Below are 27,029 nucleotides of genomic sequence, written 5' to 3'. Positions count from 1 at the left end.
TTATAGAAATATTTTATTTCTCATTTTATAAAATATTGAGCAAATTGACTTAATTGTAATAATAATTCACATTGATTAAATATTTTTATTTACAATTTTTGTAATGCTATTGTGTATAGGTACGTTCATTTGTTGTTCTTATTGAATGGCACTAGCATAAAAAATAGTTTCTATGAATTTGACATAAAATTTTTTACGACTAGTTTCATTTTTTACATGAATTTCATTATTATTGCACTTTTTCCCACTAATTTTTCTCAGCAGTCATTATTATTGATAATATATATGGATCATTCAAAAGTAAATGTTTTGTCTTTATCCTTTACTAAGATATAGAATATGTTATATATTTTTCTGAATATCATTATGAGGAACATACTACAAATCTCTTAATGGAAACAGCTGTAAGGAATTGGAATTTATACCGGTGCTTTAGAAAAGAAGCTACCAGTGGTGTGTAAGTGATTTAAAATTTTATTTATGCTGGTATCAATAAATAGCTGAACGATCTATCAATACATGTACAAACATATCATTTAAAAGGCATAATTCACCTGAGCACATCGAAGAGGCATGAAGGATGATTTTTCATTCAAAACTAAGCAGAGTTGCGCAGAGTACTGTGCTGAATTGCCTTTAAAAAGTACTTAAAAGTATTCGAATTCGAGTACTTCTATGAAAAGTACTCGAACAAATGAATACTTTTACAAATTTTACAGAGTAGTCGTGAAAAAATGAGTAACGAATACCAGCTCTTAATTTAGACTTGGAGACTATTTTTAAAAAAACATTTCAGTGACAACTTTGTCTTTAAATAAGTATTTTTAATTACTTAATGCGATTAAATCAAATTGCGGGAATTGTCTTGGCAGTAATCGTGATAATATAACATATATAGTAACACAGAGACTCACCTCTATATTTGATAAAGATTCATCAAACCAAAGAACCAAAGATAAGGTGGAAGACACAATTTTTTGTGACGATATATTCACTGACTGATTGAGCGATTGAGCAGTGATCTATGAAACAAAACCAAACAAAACAGGCGACAAGCCAGTTCAAGCGACAAATTAAGAATTGTTTAGAATACTTGTCAAGTCTTGTCTACGAGTGTCGGCGTCGCTATCTCGATACTCATACTCGTTACTCGTCAACTGTAAGAATTGGGAGTACTAAGAACTGTAAAATAAAAAGGACTCAAGAATATCGATACTGAATACTTTAAGTACTATTATGAGTACAATTTATGCGAGTACTATCCAGCTCTGGAGCTAAGTATCGATAACTAAGGTTAGAGCTAGATCCAATACTGATCTAGGATGAGTTATGCTATTAAATTGACACATTTGTTTTTTGTTACTTAGGTAATATTGTCTAAGGCTACATCTCTAATACCACAGATTGCACAATAAAATACAGTCAATGATTTGTAAAAAAGGGATAGATTTTTTCATTGATTGATGAACTCCTTCAGAAGAATGTAGCTGTATCTTATCATATCAACACTATCCCATTACATTATACCTGTTACAAACAGAACTGTATGACTAGGTTAATTAGCTTACGACTACCTACATCTCCCTAATCTACAATACACATTACCAATGAGCGCCAAAGTAATTTTTAATTTGAAAATCTGATATAATATAACTTCTGATCGAATTTATGAAATATTACTAGTAATTTCTGCATTTGTGTTCTATCATTTTATAATTACTAAACAAATTTGTAGATACAAATCTTTATATATAATTATCAGATCTATTGCACATGAAGTGTTAATGAAATTTATGAAAAAATCTTAATTTAAATATAATTATATTCAAAGTCGAAAGGTGTTGTTTACTAACCTTCGTGGTCTTGACGAAAAAAAATTGCCCAACTATTTTTAGGTCGCATATTTTTATCATAAATTTTATAAAATATTTTGAAATTTCGCTGCCAGAGGTATATTAACATAACAGAGTACCGATGAAAACTGGAAGTATTCAGAACCATGAATATTTTGAGGTACTTCCACCCGAAAAAGTCCTTTTTTTGAGAATATTTTTGAGAAATAACATACAGTTCTCTACAGCCAGAAGCTATTGAAAGTACTCATTATATAATGTACAATCAAAACTAGCAGCAATGAAAAAAATAATAATTTTTACTATTTTTGATTCTTACATTTGATCTGTTTTTCAAACAGGAACGCAGCTAGATCATTTAGATTTTTTAGTGCGACTTTGACAACTGTAAAAACTTACAAAAGGTAGTCATAAGACTGTCTCTACAATCATCCGTGATATTAGGTATCAAGTCATATCTATTCGATGGCATTCGAATTTAATGACATTTCAAAATCTTCTCTTGCCGATGGAAGGAATTAACGAACGAAGATATATGATGTCAGTCAGCTTTTATTAAGCTAAGTTGGTGAATTGAAAGTCTTTCACCTATTTTCAAACCAAATACGTACAACTTTATAGTATTGAGGATTATAGTATAGCGATGATCTTGCCAGTGTTAAAATTTTAGTAGAGAATTTGTAGACTCTCCAAAAATTATCATTTTCATTAAAATGGAAGCTTCAAAAAATTGACAATCCCTTCTCGTTTTCAACGGTAGATACCGAATGAAGAATATGAAGAAAATTGATTATTGGGATGTTAATTTGGTTGATCGGAAGCCCTAGTTTTCGTAAAATGGTTCCTATTTTGGGCATAAACAAGAAAAGCAAATAATTATTGGGGACAGTTTCCTCACGTCACATTAGAAGTCATCCAGATATGCGAAGTAAACAGCCTTCAATTCGTTGTACGTATTCCAAAATCCACCAATGGTTGTCAGCTGCTTGATGTGGTTCTCTCCGCTTCTTTCAAAAAGTGGCGAAGAAAAATTCCAATGCAATGGAAACAGAAATACTTTAATTAAATTGAAACAACTTCACATAAAAAATAATCATATAACGATAGAAATCAAAAACTGGAAGACAGAGAGAGCATCAATGCTATACCAGTAAAATCTATTTATCTGAAAGATTTAAATGTACCTGAAGAATGAATAGAGGTTGAGAAATATTTTAAAGATTCGTATAATGGTGGTATGTAGTATGGGGAAAAATGTACCTCAATCTTTTCATAATTACAGATAATCATTTTTATTCATTTAACATAGATGGAAGTGGGTCAAACTTCTCCAAAAACTTGAAAGTAGTATACAACACTACGCGATGATTTGAAAAAAAAAATATCAAACTAATCATGATCAAATCAGCAGGAATAAAAAATTATTTTAACGCTCATACTGAAAAACATTTTATCTAATGTACAAAATAAGCTAATCCATATTCAAAATAACTAAATATTTAGAAACTAGTGATATTTTTTACAAAATGACTCACGTCTGAAGATCAACTAGATCTACCTATTCAACAATATTTTCATATATCTTCTACGAAGAAAGTTTATTGTCAGCAATAATAAGTACTGCTACAAAGAAACTGTACAATAAATTATAAGGGACGTAAAAAAATCTAGTTGGTTTTTAAACATTTTGGTTTTTTACTGTTCTTGTATGTTTGATAGTAGAAGTTTGAGAAAAGTATGAAGAATATCGTGGAATGGATTAGTAAAAAGTATCCAACCCATCTAGGATAACCGCAATCTGTCCATAAAAGTTGTGCCGAATGGACGAAAACGAGTCCGAATTGAATCTGAAACAAAACACAAAGTAAAATGAAGGCAACGATCATACTGTTATAAAGAAGAGGAATATATAAAGAGGAATTAAACCTAAACATACCCCTAGCCTACGTATATATCTAGTATTCTTAGGTATGAACGATATAAAAGATAGGTTATTGAAGATTCACCCATTTTTTTCTTTTTCTTGTCTTATCCTTAAGCCGTTTCAAGCATCGTATCCTCTACACCAGATGTGTATGATCTAGCAGTAATGCGTGGTGCAATACTTTGGATGTGCATAACATAAGGTGAAAAAATTAGGTGCCACACGCCAAATAATATTTATTATGGTATCAAACCTTCAATCTGGATTAGCAAATTATCAAAAAATTAACAATTTATAACTTACTGTCCTGATGAGTTAGTGCTTAGCTTCATTCAAATTATTGAGTTAATAGATACTGGCCTAATTTTACAAACACGTATTGAGTAAGCAACACGTCTATCCTTCATCATCATTCCATTCATCACTAATTAATACATTTGGGACCTTTAGAATGATCCAAATATCCAACGCTAGATTTTGTTCATTCCACTCAATAAACATAAAAAGAAGTAAAAACGATCCATATTACACCCACACAACCATTCAGTTTCTGTTTTAAAAATACATTTACATCCACGACTTTTGCATCAACTTTTCAATTGCAATTCATACAGCTGGTTCTGGAAACTCATTTCTAATTTCTGTTTCGTTTGGAAAGGAAGGAAGAAAAGAAAAATTGAATGTCATTGAATATTGCACGCTAATGTCCGCCATTTCGACACTGCTACTACATACGTCAACTATAAGTGCACGGATTTCATGTGCACACGGAACAAACGTAATTAGATTCGGAATTTTATTTACAAAATTGAATTTACCTTTGATTAAAAATCAAGAAATTTTTTTAAATCAAGACAAGACAAAATTGAATGAGTGTGCACTTATTGAAAAACCGCCTGTGATCATTATTATATTTAAAAGACCAGCCTTAGATCGTGTAGAGCATTTCTTTAAAAAACGAACTGAAATATTTTTTCTCAATTTTATCATCTAAAGTCGCAAGACATCGATCGAAATAAGAATGTAAATAGCGTTATTTGCAAGGTTTTCCAACAGATAACTTTAATCAACTTCATCTCGAAAAAATGTAATCATAGTTTAACATAATCGAAGTACAATTAATCATATTTTTTTGTTTATTTATACGAGGATAATGTAAAATTATATTCTGCTCAAGATATACTTTTTTATTAATATGACCTCTTCATCATCAACATCATCATTTAGCAGCATGTCTAGTTCACTGCTGGATATAAGCCTCTCTTAACCTAAACCCTTTTGCTTGGTTTTGGGCATCTTGGATCCAGTTGGAAAGTATCCTTTCCAAATCGTCAGTCCATCGGCGGTCGTTTCCTGTTTTTATATGCTTTGTGACGCCATTTTAGCATTCTCTTCGCCCTTATCTGACAATCTTGCGACATGGCCAACCCAGTTTAATTTCAAATGTGTGACTTCTACTCAGTTCTTCGTTTCGGATTTTATCTTATAATGTTACTCCTAGCATGGATCTCTCCATTGTTCTTGGAATTATTGTGATTCTATTCAGTTTTTGGTGTCAATGTTAGAGTTTCAGAGCCTTAAGTCAAAACTAGGAGGACGCATTGGTCAAATACCTTTCATCTGAGACATGTCGGTATTTGTAAATTATATACGTGTCTCAGATTATCCAATACAGTCCAATTCAGTCCTATCCATTTGTTTAGTGTACACATTTCATTATATATTCCAATTCGTATCTCATGTCCCAGATATTTGTAGCACGTTCCATATTCGATTTCTTTCCCTTGTAACATTAATTAGAATTGAGTCTTCGGAATGTTTATATTTAAGCCTACTTACTAGATAAGCTACTTTAAACGTTTATTCTACACTTATTCTACTAAGTTATACTTACCAACTGCAACGTTGTCAAATGCTTCTTCCACCATACGTATTTTTGATATTCCGGTCCCATAGCGGCAACCATGTAGTAGAAATACATAAAGACGTGTACCAGATTGTTAATTAGATTAGAGAATGTGCCATGGCCTCCTAGGAATTAAATAATTTCTTATAAAAATATTGTAACCTGAAGAAATTCAACACATGGGCGTAGCATTAAAATATTCAAAAGAACCACAAGTTTGATTGTGATAAGGTGTTTTCATTTGGAATTGTACACCTCGCACTTTTGCCTAGTAGCTTTAGCTGTATATATTTTTTAATTTTCAAATCAAAGTACCACTTGGATAAAATGTAATTTCTTACTGAGTGGGAGGATATTCACAATTCAACGTATCATATTCATAATAAAAATTGTTGGGAAATGTAGTTACTATACAGGATAAACCAGGATGTCGGTATGAAGATCGGAAACTACTGGTAATATTTTTTTGTAAATTTCTATGATGGAGTTTAAGGATAAGCTCGTTTCATTCGAAATATTTTCAGTTATCTACGACTTCCTGTTATATTTTTTATTGCATTTTTAGAATCCACGATTAATTTGAATATAATTATGATTTCTATTTCTATGGGGCTATAAATAGTTTCATTTTTTTTATGTTTTTATTTATATATATTAAAACGATAGAAGTTACATTTCTTCGATAATTTTTTAAACAGATTTCTGTATTATTGTGGATTTGGTTCTGTTATCGAATATCCTGATATAAGATTTATTGCATGGTTTGGGGTAGGAAACTCATTATTAAAGTTTTTACATGAACGGTTCTTCAAGTAGAATACAATATTAGTATATATTATACATTCTCCGATCTGTGTAAAACGCTACAAAGAATAACTCTACATTTAAAACTAATATTTTTTATAATCTATTAGAAGATGTAATTAAGCATGATATAGATATAACAGAAATATAAATCAAACGTAAATTTTACTAGACAATAATTGAAAGATTTAGTGAATAATCTAAGTAGGAGAAACTGCAATATATATAATGATATTAATTAATAGAGATCTAAAAAATTACTTTACGATTTTCGCAAAACTACATAAGAATGTATGTAATTTATAATAAGAATGTAAATAATTTTGAGAAAAAGAATCCTTTTAACATTGATCTTAAAGAAATATTGTATTCAAATTACACAACTAAATATTCATGAAACAAATAAGAAAGGACACGAAAGTCTTAACTTATGAACCAGGTGTTTGTAAAATTAAATGAAGCGGGCAATGAAGCAGGTACAGCTGCGGCCGCATTATTACCCGTCCGCGGCCATTTGGCCGTTGAACAAGTTCACCAGGTCAGAGTGAATATCTAATAGAATCAAGCAAGGTTTCTATGTGGGGATAAGCGAATTTTCTCTTGGATTTTAAGATAATTATAAAATGTTTACATGACCATTTTCGTATATATCTTTGTTGTTAATTTTGTTTGTTAATGATTGATTAATTAATTCGTTTTACCATGACACTATGTTTAAACAAATACGCATACAAAATTGAGCAATAAATTTTAGAAACCATTTTGATTTGCTCTGAAAATTTAACTACATAGGTATCGGTGAGTGAGCACAAACAAGGTAAATGCAATAATTTAAATTTAAATAGTTTTTTAATAACAAATTTTTAATATATATTTAAAAAAAACTTATTTCTTAATTTACAGATTTATCAGATTATTGTTATAATTATTGTATAAGAGGAACTAATATTTTTCATGTATTGACTTTGGAAGGAAATATCTAAGAAGGGTGTAAAATGGGGTCAGAAGGCGGAGCAGCTTATCTTACAATTGTATCTAGAAGGAAATTTGAAAGTTTTTAATAATATAGTAAAAAAATATGAAAGGAAACATTCAGGTAAATTTTTTAAAATTTAAAAATTATTTACACCTCATTTTTCCATGAATTGAGAGTTATTTAGTTTCCAGGCTTATTTGTTAATTTTTTTGGTGGCTGCGTACATGGTTTAGTTTTCTAGAATTGTCTGATTCATCTCGTAAATTTTGTTGCGGAACTTTTTTCGATTCAATCCAAATATGTGAAGTTTATAGGATTCTCCAGGTGCCCTGGTGACTTTGAGGTAGGTCCGATTATTAGGTTACCTTAATTTAGTCTATGGATACGAGGGGCAATGGACGTATGGACGAATGACTACGGATTGACAAAATCCTCAATCAGAAACCGATTTAGCAGCATTTAGTTTCCCACAATTATCAGATTCATTTGAAATTCAAATCTAGTGATTTTTCTGCAGAGCTTTTTCTGAATCAATAAAAATATGTGAACTAAATAGAGTCCTTCAGATGGACAAGCTGAGTGACACTTAGGTAAGACGGATTGTGGTGTAGCCTGAAACTAGTCTATCGATAAGAGACTACACAATGATCAAATCGTCTATCAAGGTTTGGCTCTTAGAAACAAATTTAGTATCATTTAGTTTTTCAGAATTATTATTTGAAATTCAAAATTTGTGAATTTCGTTTGTCGAGCTTCAAAATATGTAACGTATCTATCTCGAATAACTACACAATAATAAAATCGTTAATCAAGTTTCTAGTCTCTTGGAAATCGACTTAGTAATCTCGACTCGGTAATTGTGAATTACTAGTTTGAAGGGTCATTTGTATGATTACAATACATGATCGAAGACAAAATTTTGTTTTTAGCATTATACATCATTAATACTAATAAACAGAAAGCAAAACGTAAAGATCAATACAACTAATGGTGACTATTTTTATAAAATAAAAATTCATCCAAGAAATCCTATGCAATTCGGTTTTTCAGCCCTTGAATATTCTGTGTGTATTCACTTTCACTTAATATAACCCAATGAAATATGACATAGAAGGATCAAATCCTGATATCTTGCTACCTATGTGACATCTTCTCTTCTCATCTACAACATCAGGATTTAAATATCGTGAGGAGATAGAGATAAATATATAGTATGATTTGTCTGATATGTTTTTTTTTCCAAAAAATGAGGTCCAATCAATATATTGCTAAGAAAATGAATTAGTTTGAACGTTTCATTATAATACTAGCTACATATCTCCCTCCATCTAGTGGTAATTATTAATCCTTTTCAATTGATCACGCTCCTGCATAACTATGGTTTTACATTTCACAATTCAGTTTTATTGGCTTCATTTTTTGTTTAATTTGCTTCATATTGTTGCCATTCTGGTTGAATTACCAGTAGGTGTGTCAATATTTATGCTTCACTGATATCGTTAAAATATTCACGTTCAAATTTTATAGGAGAGCTACAATCGTAGCTTTTGTGGCATAATTCTATATCATTTGTACTGAGGAAGTTGTTATAAGGAATATAATTCTGAAACATGAAATAGGATCTAGCAAAGGAAAACTAGGAATTATTTGCTGAATATATAAGACTCGAAACCTTCGTTAATTTTAGTAACAACTAGATATGATATTCAATGTTGAGGCTAAATTTAAATGCTCAATCCATGGAGCTTCTACAATAATCAATTTTCTTAATTAAGAAACCACGTTTGCCAGATAAAATCCGTCTACAAAATGAAAATTTAATTTTTCTACCTACCTGCTAGAAATTTTACAAGGAACCAAGTTTCTATTGGTGTCAAACTGTGATGATAAACATGTAGAAATGTAATTTGACTTGTTTTTTTCCTGAGAACAAAAAAGAGAGTGTCTGCGAACTCAGTCAGTTTGGAAATGTAGTACCACCAACAGAGGTTCGCCATCTAAAATTGATAAAAATATATATTCATTCAAATAAATTTGATATATTAAATAAATATTAATCAAGCTAATCAAGTAAAATTTAATCTACTGTAACAAGGCCAAATTTAGAGTTATACTTTTTTTTTACTTTTAGTGTCTCAATGAATCTTCTTTTTTGAGGAACCAACGAAAATCTTCCAATATAACTAGATCCCATTGTTTGCTTTCATTGGTCGAACATCCTGATGATATATCCTTTTGGTCATCACTTTTTTCACCAGGATTATCAGAAAAACATGTCTAAATAAGTTTGTCAAAAAGGGATTTTCAGAGACATCTACATCCAAAGTTTTATTACATCTGAAGCAGTTAATTCTCTAACAACTGATAGTTTTTTATCTTGCTTAAAAATGACTGCAGCAATACTTTTACAATTTTGTAATTTTCTTCTGATTCAATTTTCTTATTTGCGAATCTATAGTATAACTGAGTTGAAGAAAAACTATCTTTAAGTACACGAATTAGCTTCCTTTGTCATTAGCTTCAAGAAAATTTTTAAATAATCTCAATTTAACGCCCAAAGGAGGTCAGATAACTTTTTACTGCTTAACTAAAGCCGGACATTTGATATTATTGTTTTCTGGTTGATACGGAACTCTATAGGGCCAATTTTTTTTAATATAATGTTTTTTCGTGGTTCAACTGTCCCAGAAGTATAAAATCAAATCAAAATATCTTTTAAAAGTCTCATAACTTTTTCTGAAAGAAGACACTGTCCCAACTTGTGCTGAAAGATTCCATACTTGGAGCCTAGGCACTAATAAGTCTGCTTTTTTATTCTGTAACTAAAGCAATCAGTTCGTATTGGTTCACGAGATGGAGTTTTATTGTTTATAGAAGTTAAATTAGCAATAATAGCACCCATCAACAAAGAACGAAGTTTTTTAATTGAAATTATAGAGGGATATCGCTACTCTGTACGACATACAACTTCTTTGAACGTATAGACAAAAACAGGAGGCAGTCAACACATTAAATTAAACACAGGTAGCATGTAGAACCAATAGATCAACGTAAGAATGGATATTTACTTTGAAGGAAATAACAGTAAAAATAGCAGATACAGACAGTGGGATTTATGTTGTAGCAGTTGATTTAGAGAAAGTCTCCGATATTATGAACATAAAAAATATATGGGAAATAATGAGGAATAGAAATGTTAGTTAGATAATGAAGTATTTTAAGCCAGCTAAAGAAATGAACAAAGAAGAAAATAAACGAACGACTGGTCCGCATACATTGATTGATATTAGAAACCGAAACAAACAAAAAAAGAGAAGACGCAGACCCAAAAGGAAATGCAATAGATAAATAACAAAGAACCTGAAGAAAAGAGGACAGAACTGAGACGAACTAAACAGGAAGCAAAAGATAAAATCATATGGAAAAGAAATAACACCTCCACAAGTATGGAAGAAGAGTATAAGTGAGTAAGAAGTTCAATTAGTCGATCTTCAGCTATGTCTGAAGTGGACGTGAAACCTTCTCTTGCATCCAGAATTGAGTTGATAAAATGGATGGTGCACATTGTTTCCGCCATAGGGTATAGGTCGGGATGCTGATTGTAAATTTGAATATTTTATTTTGTGTACTTTTTGGAGTATCTAAATAATTCGAAGACTCTCGCCACAGCATAAAAACAGTTTATTTACCTTTCATTCCCATCGAAATTCCCATGTAATATACATCACATTTGGAGTATCCATAAGTTTTCAAGATCTCCAATGATAAATACAAAATAGAAGCACCAAGCTGCTTTCATTTCTCCCATAATTTTTTTTAGATTTCCACTTTATAACATTCATGTAACATGTAACAAAATTTATTTGGTGGATTTTTGCAATATCTTTTTTTATCACCTATTATATTTTTATGCACAAAACATCTGTTTAACTTTAATTGATGTAATAACAGGAAAAAGCATTTGTGAGGATTTGTGTATAGTATTCAAATTGTAGTAGAGTTATGAAACAAGATATTTAACACGAAAAACACGTAGTTAAAGCTGAAAAACTTTTCTTCCGATAACTTACCCTTAAAGCTTTGGGATTCGTTGAATAATCAATAGGTTGACATTTCAAACTGTAGTCCAAAAACCAACCGCTCATTAAATGCTAAAATGAATAAATAAGTTAATTTTGTTCAATGAGGAATATTGCTTCTAATTTTATATTTCTGAAAATTAAAAACATTTCCTATATCCACTACATAGTAGATTTTACATTGTATGAATATAAAATCTTGCCACATCCAATATCTTCTTGAAAATACATTAAGGAAAATTCTGGTAAGGTATTTTCTGGTCTTAATTCCAATGCAATCACATTTTTCTATATTCTACCATCTACACTACAGAGGTCGGCATTAGTCAGACAAAAAATTTGCATTGAGATAAAACAATGCTAAAGAAAGTACAAAAGGGATTCGAAAAAGTGTTACTCTAATTGTGTAAATTGATGCCCGTCTTGATCAATGCATTTACGTCAACGTTTCTGAACGGAGAAGCAAGTGCGGCAAAGCATGTCAAGCTGTTTCCAAATATTCGTTAGTTGTTATAGATACCGGTCATCCAGAACGTGGCGCTCGACAACAGAGCCCGTTTTAAAGAATTTCTGGTAAGTCTTCCACACTGTTGAACAACGTTCGGAAGTAATAGCATGCTTCATTTTAATCTTTTTCGACAGCGTTGCCAGACTTATGCTTCTGTCTCATAAGTTTACTTAAAGTTTAAAATTGAACATTGTGTTAGTATCTGATCAATTACAGTGTGTGTCTAATTGTCACATACTGGCTTTTCATTTTTTTTATTGACGGAACAAATTGATGATTCTGATTATTAGTTCCTTTTCACAAGTATTTCATTTAATTCCAAAAATTTTTTCTTGTATTAGCACTCCTTCTGCTTCTAACGTTTCTACAATTTATTTATTTACTATTAAGTGGGAGGAAATTGTTAGTTAAAAAATTGATTGAGATAAAATTATTATGAAGAATAAATAGAAAAACTTTGTTAACATTTATATGAAAGATTGAAATTCTAGTAGATTTGTTCAATATTCTAGAAAAACAAGGAGAATTTTTTATATATGACACATTTTCTAAAGTATTTGCTCCAGAGAAAAAGCTGATTTTACATTATAATAAAAAAATATATCTAGAATATAATATAATCAGTGGAAAAAATCTGAATATTCTTCAAACTCGATTTAATTCAATCAAAAATTGTATACAATTTATATTATTGGATTATTGTTATTCAGGTCATTGTTCTTATGTTAATTAATGTATTACAACTATGTAATTATGTAACATTATGCATCATAATACTGGAACAAATTACTATAATCGTTCATTCATTAAAATTTCAAGTTCAAAGAAGGTGTTATCCAATTCTGGTGTATAGTAGACCAGTCGAGAGTCGACATTATGCAAGAAGACTAAAAAAGGTTTTTCTTAGTTCAAAATTCACTTTTACGAACTCTCATAAATAATAATCATACAATAATATTCCTATACACACGCTAACAAGAAAATATTCATAAAATGATTAGATAAAACTTATTGGTAGAGTAGCCGAAAAATTCAAATCTGCAGACTGCTTGGGAATCTACTGTATATGAAACAAAAACGCAACTACTCGTTAAGAAGACGTTGCTAAGCTACATTTTAAGCTAGTGGAATATTCCAAGCTCTCCTTCAAATCATCGATCGTTTAAACCTATATGTATAAACATTCCTCCAACTAAAAGTATGAAAAAAGTAAAAAATAATTATATAAGAATGAAGAACCTGGGGATCAAACAAATTCACAAACAGAGCGGATCGATTCGTACCAACTTCTTCGTATTAGGTGTTTGAAGTGATCTAGAACATTCTGAACAGTAAAGAGATCGCATTGTGAGACACAAATAAACAACCACAACGCCTTTATTAAAACCTTCAGCAAGAACCAGGGCAGTGGGTATCATTAAAGATCTCACATTATCCGCATTTGTTTAATTCGTCAGGTTTATCGGCAAATGAGCTATGGCTCTTCCCGTGCTGAAAGTGAAATGTTGTAAGGTCATTTCTGATATTGAAATGGTGATGATAGCGCAAATGAAAGACATTACGAATGGAGTCTTCTGAGAATGCTTCTAGTGATAGATTTATTGTTGATATGAGTTTATTGCTAACTAAGGTGAGTATTCTTAATATTAGTATCAATGTTTTCCGTTTTTCACTGTTGTGAATATGACAAATTTGACAATGCAATCAAAGTGTGATATTTTCAATGGTGAGAATTGAATCGTTTTGCTTTAAAAGACGTCTATAGGATTGTGATAGGCAACGAATCATGGATCAATACTTATGACCTAAAAAACAATCGACTGTATGAATCTTCAAAGACATTTCAGTCGCTTGTTTTTTCTGACTAACTAAAAATGTTGCCACCGTTCCATTAGAGCAACTTAGGAGGATTAATTCTGAATTATCTGAATTCTGAATCATCAATTGTTTACAAGAATGTGGAAAACCAATCGCAGAAAACGAATATTTCCACTAACATGCTTCGTTTCAATCTTTATAGAGAGCGTCGCCAGACAATGCGAGCTCCCACATATCAGTTTCATATCAAAAATGTTTTTGGTCAGTCAAAACGTCGAACGCTGTAAAGCCGTTGTTTGGTATCCAATTATTTCTTATTATTCCTGCAGATCAAAAATAAATTACGTTTTTTTACACCTAAAGAAGAGGTCGTTGCGTACAAATCACATGTTTTGGAGGTACGTCAATCGGAATGGAAAAAAGCTTCGACAAGTAGTTCAAACGTATGCAAAAGTGTATTGATTTGAATGGACAATATTTTCAAAACCACTAAATCCCTTTAGCAAATTTAAATATTTTTTTTTATTTGTCTATGTTAAAATTTAAGTAGCAGCCCTTAGTATTTATAAGTAATATATAATTTTTGTTACATGGGTATTGGCTAATAGAAAAAAATAGCTCGAAGTAAATGACACGTGAGATGATAATCCAAGTTATATTATGTTCACATAAGTGGTCCAATAATCACTATATTATTTCATTAACTAGTTGCATATATATTTATGTTTCCTGGTCTATAATGATAACTTTTTTCTAACTTTACATAACAACCTGAGGTCAATTTAATAGCAGGTACCGTTTTATATAACGTACCATGATACAAGTTAAAGTCTAGCGTGCAAGTTCACATAGTAATAAATTGCTTCCGCGTTTATATAACTTTCTTTGCAAGGACGTTCATTAACTTTCCTTACAAGGTCTTTGTTATTAAATAAATATTTCATGGACAACGTGCAGGGAAGGCGGCATCAGTATTTACATATTTTGTTGAAGTAAAAAGTTTGGCTTTGAAATATATTGTATAATTAGATAATACTTACTTCCATTTTTCAACAGACACATCAAATGATATGATAACTATGAGAATATTATGAGCTTTAAGTGGCATATTTTAATTTTCAGTCTATGAAATATTAGTTATAAAGCACTTTATTCTTTACTTCTATTTATTAGAAATGTGAAAAGTGAAAAGCAAATGCATCAGTTTACTGATGTATATCATTCTCTTTCTTACTATTTCCTGTGGGTCGTTGCAATTCTCGAATCTTTGCTACTCCACGTTGTTTTAATATTTCAACTTCAAGTCATTCATACTTAATATATTTTTTTTTCGTCTTTCTTAGTTTTCTTCTGTTTGGAATAGGATAACATCTAATATGTAATTTTCCTGATATTTTTTCATTTATAATCACATTAGAAACATCCAATCACGTAGACAACAACAGACAATTACATCCATAAATTTTGTTGTTCTACCAGTTCTTAGTTTCAGATTTTTTCTCGTACTGTTACTCCTAGCATGGACCTTTCCATCGCTTGTTGAGTTGTTCTTATCTCAGTCTCAGCTTGCTAAATACTTGTGTTTAGTTCACAGATTTTATTATGTCGGATCACGTATCAGATATTTGAGTCATATTATCTATTCGATTTATTGTACAACCTTAGGTTACGACTGCGGACTAAACTTGTCATAAATTGGGCTTTGGCAATGTATTTCACACTTGAAAAATTTCCGAAGATGTGTCAGCAGCCTTGTCGGTCCATAATTCTTTAGGTTTGTGATGCCGCCCTTATAGTGCATAATAACAATTGCTCTATTATTGTGGGGTTGTTTCTTCCTCCAAGCATTTATTGAGTTTAGTTATTGCTGTTATTGCTATTTTGTCCCTGTCCTACAGGGCTTTGTTCTTCTTAATTTCTGACAACGACATTATGATTTCTTCTTCTGTTATAATTGGTGTGTCCTTGGTTTAATATGTGGGGTATTTTTTTGATGTTTCTACTTGACTTTGGTTGCTATATAGTTTGATAGAAAAATCTTCCACAATTTTTAATAGTTTTTTTGCTATTGTTTGTTATTTGCTATCATCAATACCGATATTAAAAATATTCTGGATAAGGGTAGAAGCCAGCTGATTGAGTTTAGGCAGCAGAGACCTAGGCTGCTGCTCTTACCACGAAGGCTGGTGCTTTGATCTACCTATCAACGTAAATTCGTCTGTTTGATGTCTTGAGTCATGCGGCCGAAATAGTTAATGCAGCTTTAGAAAAACTTGGAACACTATTTGTGAGAAAAAATTTGTATATTCTTAACTGCTCTCATACTTAGAAAGCCCTATCCTTGGAGCTCGACTTCCAAGCATACCCTATGGATGCTCAAGCCAATACAGAAAAGAACAATCCAACTTGTAGGTAGGTAAAGTCAACCAAAAACTGCCACGGTAAATTCTTGCAGAATATTCCGAAATTCTGTTGAATATAAAAAGCAAATATCTAAATGTATCGTATGCATTCTTTTTTGATTCGAACTTCCAATCAGTAGTTTCTATTTTCTTACCAATTTCTTCCATTTAATACATGAAATTATTCGGAATAGATATTTATTCTGTTATTTTACACATTAAATTGTACTATACTTTTTATTTATATACGAGATGTGATCAGAAACATGGTAGCTATCATTTACGCCGCATCTATTTCAATGTCACACTTAGACATGTATTGACTCAACCACATCAAAGTGGAAATGAGTCATATGAGAACGAAAATAGGTCGATATGTACCTCACAACCAGATGACAAGATGGCAATATGACAGAAGTGAACAAACTTTTCCGTTCAAACACGCAATTATCTAGTCGACAACGGTATTGGAAGGTTTACAAGAATGTTCTAAACTAAATATAATTTCTGACATTCAGGAGGCTTGTGGATTTAACTTTGTAGTATGTGCATAGCTTAGCAGTAAGGATTTTTCGAATTTTATGTCACCTCTATTTTCAATAAAATAATTCACCGCACTGTTGAACACATCTCTTAGTTGCTTGTATATTTGACATACCTCATATAACATAAAAAGACTATACAATACTTGTGCACCGTTGTATATAATGAGAACTTCTTTTAATTTGAATGGTTTTCGATTTTCCATAATCATAGGACCGAGAAATAATATAACATACAAATATCCCAAAATCATGGAGATTGTAGGAAATATATTTTGAACCAGCGGCCAATCTGTAGTTCTAGGATCTGTAAAAAATAACATTTTTTCATTTTAAACAATAATCTTGTTCCAAAACTACAAGATACTACAGGGGTAGCAAAGTAGTCAAGGATTTCAGCTTGAATAATAACATCATTCAATCAGAAGAGCAAATGTTTAGTAGTAAAGACTTTATAAGGCAAAAATAAAACATAACGACAAAAAAATGAAACTCTGAGAACGTGAAGAGAATGGTACTGGAAAGTAGTAAAGTGAATACGACAAATTTATAACAAAAACTATGGACTCAAAACAAACAGCAAAAACAGGTAGCCTAAAGATAAAAGGCTACCTACATGGGAAGTGACAATAACAAAAAGGGAAAAATTCGGTAGATTTTGATATCGGAAATAGACTTTTTGGTTGGGCTGGATACAGGTCTCGTTTTCTCACCTGGAATTACGTTGGGATTCTTTCAAATGAAGATTATTGTGAGTATATGTGAGTGGATACAAAGTAAGCAGTGAGATTGATGCATTTTTGCGTTGTTTTTACCCAGTAATAGTATAAGGCAAGTAAAAACGCAGACACAGTGGTAGGCTCATTATACCCTGACGTCGACCAATTTGCTCAAATTAGCTCACCAAAAGAGTGGTTTAGTGGTGTTAAGGGATCTGGTTATTATCTGATACCCTTTGGGTAGTTATTTAGAAAGACTATGTGAAAAAAAATTTTCTTGGGTATTGATGATAGATTCTTTTGTTAAGCAAATGAAGACATTTCTTTAAATTTTATCACGCATCAAGCTTTTAGGCCTCTATTTCCATAGAGGATATTTCTCGGAGAGACGCAAGACTTATATTAGCAATCTCCCATGATTTATTGCTGGAATGATTAAATTCCATTTAGGAAATGAATGGAATATAATAAGGCCGAAGGAATTCTCGATGGAAATCTTATGGTAAATATTTTTGAATTGTGTATAAATCGGAAGCGTCCTGTGTGCCAAACCTGGTTGAAAGCTTCCTGCACATCACTGAACATAGCGGTGAAGCTTAGAAGGGAATTATTAATGGTTGGTGCTAAGCTTTCAGATTTAAAGACCTTACCCAAGACCATAATGACCAAAATCGCAGATAAGATGAAGGCTTTATGAGGTCTTTGTTTGGTTTGAGGATGAAAGCCATTGGTAAATAGAAGTCATAAAATAGTGAAAAACAAAGATTAAAGATAGAAAATTATAAAAACCAGCCAAAGGCTAAAAAAAGATGTGTTTAAGCTTATATGTACATGTTATGCATAGGAAAAATGTTTATTGGGAAGGGAAAAATTGCAACAACTGTGATAACAATTCGTCGAAAACAAAAAAAATCTAGTTTTCTAATTTCCAAACTTACCACTAACTCGTTCTAAAACTGTTAAATATCTTTCCGCTACCATTTTAACAATATTAGTCACATCCTGAAACAGAAATAAAATCATCATACTTCCCTTTTCCATAAATAGGAACGAACCGAATAATAATCATATCATTTGAAAGAATATAGTCAACATTTCTTTATTTTTTATACGGACAAAGTTGATAGACTGAATTATAAAGACTGATCAATGATGGATGTCTCCTATGGAAATACCAAAATTAACTGATTTATTTCTAGAAAATAAATTATGACGATATATAAACAAGTTTCTTAAAAAAGTAGATAACATCTTCCCAGGCATAATTTGAGATGGAATTGAAGAACTAAATTTTATCTGTGTATATTTAAAGGATATAGTCAAATCTAGAGATGAAGTCCTGTACACTTATGGGGGTCCTCTTGTTTTTCGGCTTGTTTTTTATGGCTTTTTCAATAATTCTTCACAGGAAAACCATTAAAACAATCAACTTATTGTTTTTGTCTTTTTTGGAGATAAAATATATAATACAATAATAGTTATAGATTGTAGCTGTTCTGCTTATCCGGAATAAAAAAAAATCAAACGGCATTTTAATCTGCCACAGCAAAACTGAAGTAACTGACTCTCCACGGCGTCACAAAAGGTTCAGGTACCAGTTAGATTTGGGGATATCAGTACAATGGTCAGCGCCGCTCGGCTTCCGGAGTAACCCGGCGCGCGTTTCATATACCTACTCCCTTCTAAGGCCGTAACTTGTAAACCACTTCAAATATCGAAAAATCCTTTGGCACACGTTTTCTACACTAGTGATTTATGAAAAAAAAATCTCCTTATCGTGTAAATGATAAAAAATAATATGGATTAACTTAGTCCTCGTTCTGTCAGATCTTTTAGATATAATTCAACAGTTCAAAAAGCAGTATGAAACAGTTTATAGAAGATTGACTCTCCTCTGATATTTTATCTTCTTCAATACCAAATTTTAGCTTCTATACTTTGACGCTGGCAAGCTTTTCATGGAGGTTTAAAGAATGGCGTGAATAAATATCGCTTAGAACTGTGATTTTAGTCCTTCCTGTGTTGAAAACCATTAAGTTGCAACATATCAAAAGAATCGTTTTAATAAAGAGGCGATCTCCAGAGCCAAATACAAGCAATATTTTTAATTATTATCATAATCGAATATTATAAATAATTTATTTGCCATTGGTGTTTGAATTTGAATGTTCTTATATACTGAGAATGTTGGCAAAAAAATCATAGCTGTAATATTACAATATTTTTATGAAATAAGTATCTACCGAAGATATTATCTGAAGGTTACGAAATGTAATAGGTATTATCAACATTATAAGTTTTATTATGGCATTTAGACGCAGCCCATTCTAATTGAACTTGAACGAAAAGTATTACACGAAGACGACTTGTGAAATTGTCTTGGCTTATAATTTTTGAACAGGGCCGACTTAGCACCCAATTTCAAATGAATATAACTTCTTTTTCGCCTTAGAGTGTGAACCTGCTAACTCACTTCAATGTGTTCTCACAGTAAACAGAGGACACTGCATGAAATTTTAATTGTTACTTAGGTTAAAAACAAACAAGTAGTTTAATAATTAGAAATATATTACGTAGAGCATCTACTCGGCAAATGATTCGTCCATTTTATATAATACACCTTGGGAAGTGGGACACAGAAACCTAAAGGAAATACCTACGTACGAGGGCCGTTTTTTTTCAACCTCCGATTGCTCCGTGCAGACGCTACGCGCACTGAAGAAAGCGGGCATGCGATGTAAGCGACTGCTTGTTGACAATCAGGCGCCAGTCGGCGTTGTGCTACAGCTACGTTAACATGTCCGCTATTATTGATGCTCCCACCAAGTATGAATTACGAAGTGTGATTCGTTTTCTACAGGCTTAAGGCAATAGTGCTGCAGAAATCCATCGGAGAATGAATCGTGTGTATGTGGAAAACTTCACATCACATGAGTGATGGAGTTGTGCGTGATGGTATCGAAAGTTTAAAGATGGCCGTAATGATGTGCATGATGAAGGGGGCCAATGATGCAAATCTGTCGTTTCTCATGACTTGGTTCAACGAGTTTGCAGAATGGTGAAAGAAAACCGCAGATTCGCCAGACTGCTTTGTTTACGGAATTTTTAGAGGTTTCAAGTTCTGCTTTGTACTAATTGAATTCATTGTAGGTAACTTTCTTTGAAGAAGGTATTGAAAAGCTTGTCTACAGATATAACAAATGTCTCAATCTTATCGCTGATTATGTCGAAAAGTAACCATAAGTGTACCAATCTTTTGGTAATAAAATTATTGTTTTATAAGAACTTGTCTTTTATTTATAGCCTATTAGAGGTTAAAAAAAGCAGCCCTTATATTTTTAATGAAGAACATTGAGATGTAGAGTCTTTTCGAAAATATCTTCTAGCTGAAGGGTTGAAAACCCAAAAAGACCAAATAATCTACGTAGATTCTTTGATTTGTTCTTCAATAACTGTTCTAGACAATACCTGGAAACATTGCTAAAATAGAAAAAAAATTCAAATAAAGTTGAAGAGGTGTGCTTAAGTCCTTCTTCTTCTTTCTTCAATAATAGGTCTACCGCCTGTTTCTTCTTCGATATCTTTACTCATCCTTCTCATCCTGACTATGTTGTCATTACACTGCTTTCGTAATCGACCTCTACTCCATATTCCAATTGGAGATTTTTTTCGCTTTTTTTACCAGTATATCATACGTTATTCGTCTTCTACGTTTGTTCCGTTCTTTTTGAAGCTGTGATACTCGTTTCCTAACGTTAACATCACATGATAGTCTGATGTTTTTACTTCTTTCTCCGTCTAGTAGTGCTTTTCCCGATATCCGCCCGAGAGTTTTCAACTCTATAGTCTCCAAGAGCTTGTTTTTAATGTTTGTGATGTATAAATCATTTTAGACCAATCGACTTTGGTGTTAAAGTTGTAGGAGAAAAATGTATGGCTAAATAGTTTGTTGAAAAAATGTTGCATTGATTGAAACAATCAACTATAAGGTTATCACCAATATTATTATTTGATTTATTTAAAATTCATTTTCCAATAGATTCCATATAATACTATGAATAAAGCAATTTTCCATTTATATAACCTCTCTACTTGACACGCTTCCTATTAAAAGTTTATTATAATCAATAAATGAGTACATTTTATTATAATAATAATTAATAATAAATCCCACGGACCGTTACTCGACAGAGGTGATTTATGTAAAATATATTGGAGCCGACACTGTAGATATCTTTCAAGATATATTGTGACATAGCCGATTACACAGATATTAGACAGATTCAGCGTAATTTGTTTATCATAGTTTCAACCAACTAAAGACAGTACGTTGAGTAAACTTGTGGTAGGTTAGAAAAAACGTTCTTGAAAAAAATTGGTAACATTTTTAAGTAGGACATGAATTTATTTGATTTAGAATTTGTTGAATAGAACTCATGGTCTCGTATATCTATTATTATTAGTAATATTTTTAAGTAGGACATGAATTTATTTGATTTGGCATTTGTTGAGTAAAATTCGTGGTTTAGTATAGACTATAATTAGTAAAGACCTTGTACATGAGTATATTTTTCATTCTATACAAAAACTAAATAACATATGGAAGTTTATGAAAATATCGACTAATCTGTTCATTTTGAAAAAATGTTATGAAGAAAACAAGGGCCAAGGGAAAAATGCTAACAACTCTCTCTTTGTTTAAAAAAAAACGTTGTTTGAAAATTCCTTTAAATCGTTTAGATAACTATAGATATTACAGTTTTCATAGAAATTAGTATAATTCGGCAGCATTTGGAACGTATTAATAATTACGCAACATTTTTGAATATATAGGTAATTCATGAAAAATTAAGTGGTTTACTTCAATAAAGTAGAACCAAATTTGATTCCAAGTTTCAAAGTCCTTCCAGTACAAACTATAAAGTATGTACAATACCGGTCCAAAGTTTTTGCCCATCCTAGAGTTTGCGTGATACACAACAAATAAAAACAATACGATCGATTCTGATATTCATATTTCAAAGAACATATTCAAATTTTTGATTTTGGTATTCTCTGTACCAATTTCGACGAATAATCGACGTCTATTTGGTTCAATTCGGTTTTCAGGATATACCAAAGATGCTTTATGACTTCCCTGTCCAATTTGATTCAGAATTCCTCACATTTTTACCCAGCTTACTCCAGTTGCCCCCCAAAATATCCCCAAGGCATCACAGTGTGTTATTTCTCTCAGGATTATACATGGATCTAATGTACTATCAGTACTATTTCGCACGTCGAGAGAATGTAGAAAGGAGTTTCATCATCTACTCCTAGTAATATTTGTAGATTGTTTTTACTTCGGTTGATACATTCAATAGATCTTCTTTAGTTCAAATTTGTGAGTAGCAACTATAAATTAATTTAAGGCTATTTGTTTGAAATTAATATATTTTCTTATTGATATTCTATGATTTTGAAGGAGTATCAAAAAGAAAGATTGTTCAAGCTCTGCAAGTCACTGATGTACCACACATATGATTCGATAATCCGAAGGAAAACGTTTCCACTTAACTATTCCTTCAGTTTTTGAGAGAGGTAAAACTTAATGGGGACCAAATATGGACTGTTGCAATATCACACTTATGATTTTTCATAAGATTCACGTTTTTTTATCATAGGATAACATAATTTTGAATTGGCATAATAAAAAACTATGAAATGACAAATAATTGACTGAACTGGCATAATAAGTTTATTTTTGCAGGTAATCTATTAAAACTACACCCTCGGCATCTTCGCTGAACGTTATCATTCCTTTCTCTGCATTATAATCTCCACATCATAGTAATTAACCAATAGCTCATTTAATTTCACCATGTGGTAGGTGAATTATTTGTCTAATAGCCACATGTATATTTTGCAACAGGAGATCATAGATTTATTAATTTTATTGTGAAATTAACTAAACTAGAAGTTATGATGAATAAAACGTTTCCAATTAATAAGGAATTGATGAATTGTATGTTCAAATTAATGTTGAAATTCGTTCGGAGTCTAATTTATATTGATATATTAGATGGACTTTGAGATTGAGATCATGTAGAGTTCGTCGCATTATGTTCATATAGGAATAAAAATAAGATACGAAAACATAGAATAACAGAAAAAAAATTAAATAAACCACAATTTTGCTTAAAGAAAAATCCAATACTGTTAAATTAAAAACTATCAAATAAAGATTTATCAAGTATAAACTTAAGAACTTTTAGCAGTATTTATTTCAATTTGACATGACATGAAGAATAATATATTTAAAAAAACCAAAGGAGCTGCTAGTAATTTTCAAGAGGTTTTCCATAAAGATCTTTTCTAGCAAAAACGAGGTAAATAAATTGTTGATGATCATAATGTTTGAATACTCCGTCTACATGGCTTCTTTATAGATGTATCACACATGGCAAATTCTGTTAAACATTTTTCAGAGGTTGGGAGATTAGTAAGAGAGGAAGTTAAGAAATGACAAGTTTCCTTGGAATTTAATGAACATTGTCAAATATCGAGATGGACTGTTTTCTATGATCCCCTCTGAATTATGATATTGGAAGCAAAGATTTATTTGTGTGACATATTAGATATTTCACCTCAGAATGAGCTTTATTCTTTCATTTTGCTGTTCTAGTTAGTCATGACAAAAGTTTGTAACAAGAAGATCAATTTTTCTCACAAATTTTGGGATCATTGAAACCGATATAATTTTTTTATTTTGCAATAAACTCGAAATTCTCATATTTCTTATTGAAAAATTGGTTATTTTTGAAAATGAAGAAGATAGAATAAGTGATGCGATGAATTTTCAAACTTTCAGTAACTTTACCGTCAACACCAATTAGTCAAATGAAAATCAGTTTTCTTATTACCCAAATTGTCATATTCTCACTATAAACGATGAACTAGACAATATGAGAGTTCTAGATTCGCAGTACCGATTTTTTCTCATATTTATCTACAGAAGCGTTCATAAGAATGATAGTAGAGCAACATAATTTAGTAATTATCCTAGAGAAAGTCAACAAGTCAGCCACATCTCGAAAGCAGAACAATATATTATCATAAGTTTTCTGTCATTAATGAAACTGAATAAACTTCAAGTACCTTGAAATTGACATTACCAATTCTGAAGACGTAGAAGGCGAAGAAAGAGGACAAGTAGCAAAAGCAAATAATGTCGTGAAGTGCCTCCTGAACGTAGCATGGTGAAATAAACACCTAAGACAAGAAATGAAGGTACGAATTTCCAAAATAACAAACAGACCTATGGTGATTTGTACATTAGAAACCAGGCCAGCAATATCAAAAACGAAACTTTTAGATACCACAGAAATGAAACAATTGATGCACCTATTATAGAAGAGTGAAAATGAAACTGTCAGCATATAGGGCTGGAGATAGGGCAGTAAATGATGTAATGACATGCGACATATGGGAAACATCAAACGACAATACTAAATTTAGTTCACTAGATGAAGAAGAATACGATAAAGCTATCCATAGTTCGTCATCTTATACGTAGATAGAATTCGACTTATGCTAGTTCCCAGAAAATAATATTTGACGGTAGATGATCAGATGATACCTACGAAGTGCGGGACATAAACATTTGAAACGCCATTTTTTAAAAACAAGGTCTTTCATTTCAGTTCATTTCAGTTACTTGTTTACTAAATAGGAATCGTAAAGGAAGTCCATCCATTTTGTTCCAAGACATTTGAATAAAGAGATAAGACACGAAAACTCCAGAAAATGATTAAAATCTTTCCACTGGCTTTTGTGCGGTCTGAAAATATTAGACACTTACTGGAGTTTTAAAAAAAATTTGTTTAATGACAACATTTACTAGTTGTACCAAATGAAGGTTATTGTTTTCAAATCTATTTTATTAAATTCATTTATAATGGAATTTTAATAGTAATTATATTTGCTTGGTATGCAAAGTGTTTTAGTTTGTAGAGTTTTGGGAGAAAAACCTGTGAGAGGCGATAAGAAAATTTTAAAGAATATCTAGCTTCGTTGACCGAGGTCAATAATAATAAAAAAAATAGAAGTAGGGTGAAACCTATTGGAAAAGGAAAAGAATATGAGAGAAAAATTATTTACGATTTGCAGTTAAGCTACAAGTCCTATAGAAAAAGTTGAATAGCAAAGTTGTAGGTAGTAGAAAATTCTATAGCTTTTGTACACACACTTTTCTCACATAACCTCAAAATTTATGTGAAAAATTCAAAGTTTTTGACTTTTTATGTACGAAACTCGGTGAATACTTTTTATGGTCAAACTCACTTGGCTTAAAATATTGAATTAATTTTTGTAATTTATTTTGAGTTAATATTGAAAAATCTTCCAATTTTGAATCCAAAAATTTAACGAAAAAATGGTCGGCCTTTTTTAAAATCAGTGGGCTTCTGGATCGTTGAAATCTCTACATTTTGGTGGATTGAAATAATAAACTGTGGTAAATTTTCTCAGAAAACAAATCCAAAAAATTAATCCTAATCATAACAGACAAATTTTAGTTATTAATTAAAATTTTACACTTTAATCATGTTTAGTATATTATTTTAATAAATAGCTAAAAATGACCAAAAAGTATTTTTAGGAATAATTTTTTTTAATTTTTTGAAAAAATTTTTCATAGTTATAAATATTTTCTTTACAATCAGAAAGTAAAGATTCCGGTGAACAGAAAGCTTTATAGAAAGCTAAGATTATGATGCGAGAATTAAGAAAATTAAGTTTTTTCGATAATAGGAAAATAAATATTTCGAATTAAAAAAATTATAATATATTTGGAACATAAAAAGGTAAGTTTTCAGTAAATTTCGAAAAGAAATTTTTTCTGAAAGATAAGAATAAAAAAATAAAAACTTAGTTATATGAATTTTTCACTTAAACAGTCAGGTTCTCTGTAAGAAAAGTTTTGACATTCTCAAAAACTTAAAGTCCCAGTTTTTTATTAAAAACATTCATTCACTCAAAATATTACGCGGGGAAGGTATAAAAAGTTGCTATACTTGATTTTAATCAAATGCTATGACTTATTTAATATAGTTGCTTCAAATTAATTGGTGTAATATTTAGAAATTCAATTTTTTTGCTGGATATAATTAGTGAAATACTTTCGAATGTATTGCTTCAATTTAAAGAAAATTTCGTTACTTACTGTGTTATTATTTTTTGTTAAATTTATAAGAATTTCGGCTTCCTCCCATATATAATCCATCGTTCTGTTTACACTTAGTTTATAAGAAAAATAACACCGAAACTTTTAAAAATTTATACAACAATCACCCTGAGCATGAAATTACAACACTATTACTACTTTTAAACTAAACAGAAATCGAAAGTGAAGTTGATATGAATGGTATGTTTACTATTAGGCGAATATATTTTAAAACTCTTAAAATTGCATCGATCAAAGTGACGATCTGCCCCTCCAAATTGATGAAAAAGAAAAAT

General features: G+C 31.0%; 1 protein-coding gene across 1 annotated transcript; it reads right to left on the bottom strand.

Moving 5' to 3' along the window:
* Positions 1 to 27,029, bottom strand: LOC130901296 (elongation of very long chain fatty acids protein AAEL008004-like). The gene is made up of 7 exons (XM_057812535.1): positions 26,734 to 27,029; positions 18,470 to 18,533; positions 16,929 to 17,119; positions 11,534 to 11,614; positions 9,298 to 9,460; positions 5,672 to 5,808; positions 1 to 3,700 (listed from the first exon to the last, which is right to left on the bottom strand). The coding sequence occupies exons 1-7, from the start codon at positions 26,791 to 26,793 to the stop codon at positions 3,521 to 3,523; spliced, it is 876 nt and encodes a 291-aa protein (XP_057668518.1). The 5' UTR covers positions 26,794 to 27,029; the 3' UTR covers positions 1 to 3,520.

This window comes from Diorhabda carinulata, chromosome X (genome assembly GCF_026250575.1).
Source record: "Diorhabda carinulata isolate Delta chromosome X, icDioCari1.1, whole genome shotgun sequence".
Lineage (NCBI taxonomy): Eukaryota > Metazoa > Arthropoda > Insecta > Coleoptera > Chrysomelidae > Diorhabda > Diorhabda carinulata.
Note: the sequence above shows the minus strand (reverse complement) of the source record. Positions and strands in the feature narration are given on the sequence as shown.